This window comes from Engraulis encrasicolus, chromosome 4 (assembly GCF_034702125.1).
Source record: "Engraulis encrasicolus isolate BLACKSEA-1 chromosome 4, IST_EnEncr_1.0, whole genome shotgun sequence".
Taxonomy (NCBI): Eukaryota; Metazoa; Chordata; class Actinopteri; order Clupeiformes; family Engraulidae; genus Engraulis; species Engraulis encrasicolus.
In genome coordinates, this window is record NC_085860.1 from 54,051,454 (window position 1) to 54,058,332 (window position 6,879).

At 47.3% G+C, this 6,879-nt stretch overlaps 1 protein-coding gene across 1 annotated transcript in view; it reads right to left on the reverse strand.

Annotated features, from left to right (window-relative positions):
• Nucleotides 1-912: 912 nt before the first annotated feature.
• Nucleotides 913-6,879, reverse strand: part of epx (eosinophil peroxidase) — a 10,244-nt gene continuing 4,277 nt past the window's right edge. The window contains exons 6-12 of the mRNA XM_063197891.1: nucleotides 6,411-6,581; nucleotides 4,534-4,771; nucleotides 3,916-4,185; nucleotides 3,535-3,776; nucleotides 2,640-2,804; nucleotides 1,530-1,613; nucleotides 913-1,019 (exon numbers count right to left, since the gene is read on the reverse strand). Of these exons, the coding sequence (XP_063053961.1) occupies nucleotides 913-1,019; nucleotides 1,530-1,613; nucleotides 2,640-2,804; nucleotides 3,535-3,776; nucleotides 3,916-4,185; nucleotides 4,534-4,771; nucleotides 6,411-6,581 (1,277 nt within the window). The remainder of the gene's footprint in view (nucleotides 1,020-1,529; nucleotides 1,614-2,639; nucleotides 2,805-3,534; nucleotides 3,777-3,915; nucleotides 4,186-4,533; nucleotides 4,772-6,410; nucleotides 6,582-6,879) is intronic.

Consider the following 6,879-nt stretch of genomic DNA (forward strand, 5'->3'; position numbering starts at 1 on the left):
GGAAAATAAATGTAAATGGCCCAGAACAATTTTCCAAAAGGATCTACTGAATGTGAAAATGGTGCCATGCTTTGTTGACACCAGGTTTCCATGGCAGCACTGTCTAAGCACCTCAAGGCTTTCCTATTGTTCAGGCTGGTACTGTATCTATTGCTGGCAAATATGACACTCTCTTGTTATGCACCGTGTGCCATTACGTACAGCACAGCACTTTGTGCCATTACGTAGAACATTCTGTCTCAGGGATGGGTCTGGTCTCCTTATTAAGACCATTGATTGTTGATATTCTATGGACAAAGTGAGTCTTGGTGTGAAAAAACAAACAATTGTGGAGCAATTTGAATATTACAGACTGTTCTAGTTTTAAAAAAGATAAAGTGATGAAAAATGTAACTTTTTGCAAAAAACAATGTGTTATAAAGATAAAGTACATTAGCCTGGTTCTCACGCAGATGGATATTCATCCTAAGTGTAACGAAGATGCACGAAGCACTAAGGGACGGCGCGAGAGCCAGGCTAACAGTACATGGCAATGAAAGCTGTTAATTGATAACTGAACAGTTGTACTGGCACCGTGCACCAGGGGGCAATCACAAGTTACTTTCATTTATGATGCTTAGCAATAGACAGGGAGCAAAGCATACACTGTAAAACATTGCAAGCCAGTTAAGTGTAAAAAGGTAAGTTGCCCCCCCCTGTTTCCTTAAGTTTGTAGGTTAACTCAACTCAAGACTTAATTAAACACGAGGCTTCCTCAAGTTGAGTTAACTTACAAACTTAAGGCAGCAGAACAACTTACTTTTTTACGTTTAACTGGTTGTGATGTTTTACAGTGATAAGAAAAACAACACACACATAAATATATCAACATTTTACGGTACAGGATGTTACAATACGTTTTAGATACTGCACTCACCTCCGGTAGCACATGAGTATGAGTAGCATCACGGCTGCCCCTCCCAGAACCGCCACCACCGCCGCAGCCACCGACCCTGCGGAGAGAGGCGCCGCACCAGGCTCTGACACAAGGGCACAGGGAAAACGCACCGAATATTCATATGGACCGAACGAAAGGAATTGGAGAAGACCAACAGTGAAGCATTAGATTGAATTGAACATGTGCATGTAAATCTAATGTCAGTCAATAACATCACACACAATAACTAAATAACTATGTGCATATATTAATTAACCCATTGGTGCCTGCTGTTGCGTTGCGCAACATTGGCCCAGGCGCATGGAGCTGCATTACGCAACATTCAGGCTCATGAGATTTGAGACAGCTTTATTAAAAATCTCTGTTTGTTTGAGATCAATGAACACATACTAATGAAAGATGAGGGTCTTAGCGTTTAAATGCAACTTGGTGCATATTTTTATGTGCTTCAGAAGCTGAGATATTTAGGTTTTTATAGGCTGAGGGCAGCTTTTCTTAAAAAGAGCTCAGGCATAAAGCACCCTTTTTTGCAGGTGCCTTAGGCGTCAATGGGTTAAAATGACTAAGTGGTATCTCAAGCCTCACTGCTTACCTGTGCAGGTGAAAGATCCAGGTGTGTTATGACATTGTGCGCTCTGGGGACAAACTGAAGGTGTGAATGCACACTCGTCCACATCTGTGGGGGAGAAAAGCATGTTGTCATAAGCTCGTCTTTAGAAAAGCATGTTGTCATAAGCTCGTCTTTAGAAAAGCATGTTGTCATAAGCTCCCCATTTAGTCCTGAAGTGGCTGAGGAGCACAGCAGCACAGTCCTATCAATACTGTACCATCCCTCCATCATTTCCTCTGTCATCAGGCTTGACGTAATTTAGGACGTTTCATTGGGGTCATCCCAATGTTCCCCGGGTCCTATGTTACCCTCTACCGGGGAACATTGGACCCTTTTTTCAAAAAAGGGTTCTCTGTTCCCCACTGCTTCAAAGTAGACTTTTTTTAGAAAAAGGGTCCCATGTTCCCCACTCCCATACAAAGACAGGGGAACATAGGACCCGGGGAACATAAGTACGCTCCCATTTCATTAAGTTAAAAAGCAAGAGGATGGTCCTACCGTGGCCTAATGGTAGGGCACTCGTCTACTACGCGGCTGACCCGGATTCGATTCCGGCTCGGGTCCTTTGCCGGCCCTTCCCCATATCTCTCTACCAAAATGTTTCCCGTCTCTCTCTCAAAACTGTCCTGTCCTCCTATCAAAGTCTGAAAGACCAAAACATATTCTTTGAAAAATAAAAAAGCAGAAGGAAACAACTGTGGGAACAATACTGATACAGACACAGTGGGTACATGCCATTATCATAACTGCCATCCTCAACCTGTGCTTGTGGACTCATGCTTCGCTGCTGCTGATGCCCCGACTCCGTGGGGAAAACGATCAAGTTTCCTCACTATCAGCCTGGCCACAACGACTTTTGGGGGACTTTTCCCCATTCACCTTCCCGATTGCAAATGAAAAAAATTATCTTTGAATTGTGCTTTTGCTAGATATTAAATTAAACCTCTGTTGTCAGTAAATGACATCTTACGACATCATCACAAAGCCACAGCACAAGATGAGGACCTGAGTTAGGATAAAGGAATGAATACAATATACTGTAGTCTTGGCTTAGGCCCTAGGCCTAGGGTATAGTACAACACATTACCGCACCTTGACAGGTAGGGGGCGCTGGTTTCCACTGCTGGGTGTGCGGGTCACACTTGACCTGGGAGGGCCCGATGAGGACGAAGCCGAGCGGACACTGGTACACTACGGCGCCGTCACACAGCAGAGAGTAGCCGGGGTGGACACGCGGGATAGAGCCGCACCTAGGGTCTAATGGAGGCAGACAAGACATTACATTACTATTACAGATCACCTAGGGTCTAATGGAGGTAGAGAGGACATTACATTACTATTACAAGTGCAAGTGAAAGTCCCATTGGGAATCTCCAATTCCTATTGTCATTGTGACACAGCACTCCACAGCACACAGGTGAATATAGCACACTGCACACAACAAAATTGCATTTATGCCTCACAAATGCAAGGGGGCAGCCCTCAATGGCGCCCCAAGGGAGCAGTGAGGTGGGACGGTACCATGCTCAAGGTACCTCAGTCATGGAGGAGGATGGGGGAGAGCACTGGATAATTAGTTAGAGTCGAACCGCATACTGCCTGCCAAATTCTTATGCAAATGACATTTTTCATTTTGTGGGACTCCAGAGCTGCCAGCAGCATCAAATGTCACCTGTTTCACCTCTTGTTTTGTAATGGTACTTTAGCTCAAGTTCTTTCCTTCTCTTGTAGTTATCCAACAGAAAACCTGTTTTAATGTGCCTTTACCTACACAAACCTGGGTGCTCTGAATAAACTACAAATACAGTAATGCAACTAGAACTTAGGATGTTTTTGATTGCACAACTCAACCTCTGATTGTTGTAAACCGCTGTCAGTCAAAACATTAGCTCAGGTGGCTGGCTGCCAGTGTCTTGCCCCTCCTCACAACACTGTGTTTATAAACAAAAAAATCCATCTATATTGTTTTGTTTTTTACTTCCTGCACCTGTGTCTGGCTCCCTCCAGGCGGTGAGGTTGAGGGAGGGTATGTGAGGGTGCTGCACCTGTGTCTGGCTCCCTCCAGGCGGTGAGGTTGAGGGAGGGTATGAGAAGGTGCGAGCTGCACCTGTGTCTGGCTCCCTCCAGGCGGTGAGGTTGAGGGAGGGTATGTGAGGGTGCTGCACCTGTGTCTGGCTCCCTCCAGGCGGTGAGGTTGAGGGAGGGTATGTGAGGGTGCTGCACCTGTGTCTGGCTCCCTCCAGGCGGTGAGGTTGAGGGAGGGTATGAGAGGGTATGCGAGGGTATGTCAGGGTATGCACCTGTGTCTGGCTCCCTCCAGGCGGTGAGGTTGAGGGAGGGTATGTGAGGGTATGTGAGGGTGCTTCACCTGTGTCTGGCTCCCTCCAGGCGGTGAGGTTGAGTGAGGGTATGTGAGGGTGCTTCACCTGTGTCTGGCTCCCTCCAGGCGGTGAGGTTGAGGGAGGGTATGTGAGGGTGCGAGCAGGGGAGCAGGTCCTCCGTGCGGCGTGTGCGAACAAACGGGTCGGGCGGCACCAGGCGGATGTGCGTGTTGTCACAGATGATGCGTGAGAGCGACACGTCTCGCAGGGCCGTCCTCTGGGCCGGGCTGAACACACCTTCCCTCTGCCACCAGAACCTGACAAACACACAACACAGACAAGCCAAGTCATAACTGCTTATATTATCACACATTACAGCCTATTGTAACTGCTGTGTTTGTTGATGTCCATGCCTATCCCAGAGGTCCCTGAACCGCTTGCGGTGAGAGTCAGGCCAGAGGTTGCAGCAGTATAAAGTATGTACGGTAAGTATGAAGAAGGTTTGCTTGTGTGCTGGCTATAGTCGTGCCCGTTCCCATGCCCCAGGCAAGCTGGATTCAATAATACATAAGCCACTAATCTCAAAGGTCTATAAACCCTTGATTGTAGTATACAATTATTCCACATTGTATATATTGTATATATATATATATATATATTTGTACCTGTCCCCATCGCGGAGGTCCCTGAACTGCTTGGCGAGCAGGCAGGCCAGCAGGGTTCCCACGCGCCCCCCCGGCAGCAGGGGCTCGGCGATGGCCCCCACCCACACGTCGATGTTCTGGGGCGTACCGTACAGCGCCAGCAGCTTCTGGGCCAGCGTGGGGTTACCCATGATGCTCGCCAGCTCCGCCTCGGAGGAGGGCTCTGATAGGCCACAGATCCGCCGCCACGCCCCGTAACCTGAAGAGAAGAGGGGAGAAGCAAGCCAGGGTTAACAAGTGTGCTTATCCAAGAATAGAGAATAGAGTTGGTAATACTTTACAATAACTACCCAAAAACGCTTTATAAACACAAGTTTATGAACAAGTAATGAACTAATTATCAACAAAATGTTTACAAATGTTTATAAATGGGCAAGAAATACTATTAACACAACAGACACAGCAGTTTTATTGGTCCTGGAAGTTTCACCGACTATGGCCCGAGGTCATTTGCCGAACCTTATCCGAGAATAGAGAATCGAGTTGGTGACACTTTACTACCCAACTTAACTACCCAAAAAAGCTTTATAAACACTTTATAAATAATGAACTAATTATCAACAAAATGTTTACAAATGTTTATAAATGGGCAAGAAATACTATTAACACAACAGACACAGCACAGTCTTATTGGTCCTGGAAGTTTCTCCTCCAAAGACCAGAAGGCATGAAACCGCATAAAACTCACACAGTAGAAGTTGATTCCCACTCCACTGTGCTGTCGTAGTTTGGTTCTTACTCATTTACAAACATTTGTAAATGCTTTGTTTAATGTTAATTATAAGTAAAGTGTTTATTAAGTTTTTTTGGGTAGTTATTGTAAAGTGTTACCATAGAGTTTAATACAGAGGAAGGTCATATTCACATGCCATAGTCTTAAGAGGAGGGTGACTATGCAGGATCAGGGCCGCTGACAGCTTTTGCTGAGCCCAGGACAAAGTCTTCTGAAAGGGCCCCCCAACCAATACATTCAATGTAATGAATGACCCAATTATGGGCCCCCAATCTCCCTGGGCCCGGGACAACTGACCCCTTTGTCCCCCCTTGTCAGCTTCCTTGAGCAGGATAAACAAGTTTGCTGAAAGCTATACTGTCCCATTTTTAGAAATAAGCTTATTTTACACCTCCGCCTGAGTTAAATAATAGGGTTTTACTGTTCTCCTGCTGGTGTCTAACTGGCCTCATAGGACTTAATGCTAACTGCTAGCCACGAGGTAAAATTTGCACTGCCATAACCAGAGAACGGTTGGAAGTACAGTTGAACGGTAAAACCCTATTAGTTGACTCAAAGGGAGGTGTAAAATAAGCTAATTTCCAAAAAATGGGACAGTGTCCCTTTACGAATAGGTGGGGTTGGTCCAGCTGTGGGTCAATTGGCTGGCCACTCGACTGCCACACCGATTCTGGCCCGAGGTCATTTGCCGAACCTTCCCCATCTCTCTCTCTCCCCACTCATTTTAAGGGCGCCCAAGTGTGTGTGTGTGTGTGTGTGTGTGTGTGTGTGTGTGTGTGTGTGTGTGTGTGTGTGTGTGTGTGTGTGTGTGTGTGTGTGTGTATCTGTGTGTATCTGTGTGTGTGTGTGTGTTTATACCAGGCAGTCTGTGGTAGCGTTCCCTCTGCAGGTTGAGGGTGACCAGGTGTATAGGTGTGTAGATGTGTGTGTGTGTGTGTGTGTGTGTGTGTGTGTGTGTGTGTGTGTGTGTGTGTGTGTGTGTGTGTGTGTGTGTGTGTGTGTGTGTGTGCGTGTCTGTGTGTTTATACCAGGCAGCCCCCCCTGTGTGTGTGTGTGTGTGTGTGTGTGTGTGTGTGTGTGTGTGTGTGTGTGTGTGTGTTTATACCAGGCAGGCCGTGGTCGCGTCCCCGCTGCAGGTTGAGGGCCCCCAGGTCGAAGGGCAGCCCCCCCTGGGCCTGGAAGAGGCGCTCGGTCAGCTCCTCCACCATCATCTGGTCCGACACCTGCAGCTTAGCAGGAGACAGCAGCAGACCGCGCAACACTGGGTCTATACCACCTGGAGGGGGGGGGGGGGAGAGATTAGCAACACTGGTCTATACCACCTGGAGGGGGGGGGGGGGAGATTCATATCAACACGGGGTCTATACCGCCTGGAGGGGGAGCGAGGGAGAGAGAGATACACATCCTGTATTCATATAGTATGCAGTGTGTCACTGTCTCACCCTCCGAGAGAGAGAGAGAGAGAGAGAGAGAGAGAGAGATAAAGAGAGAGAGAGAGAGAGAGACAGAGAGAAAGAAAGAGAGAGAGAGACAGAGAGAAAGAAAGAGCGAGAGAGAGAGAGATAGACGCGTGA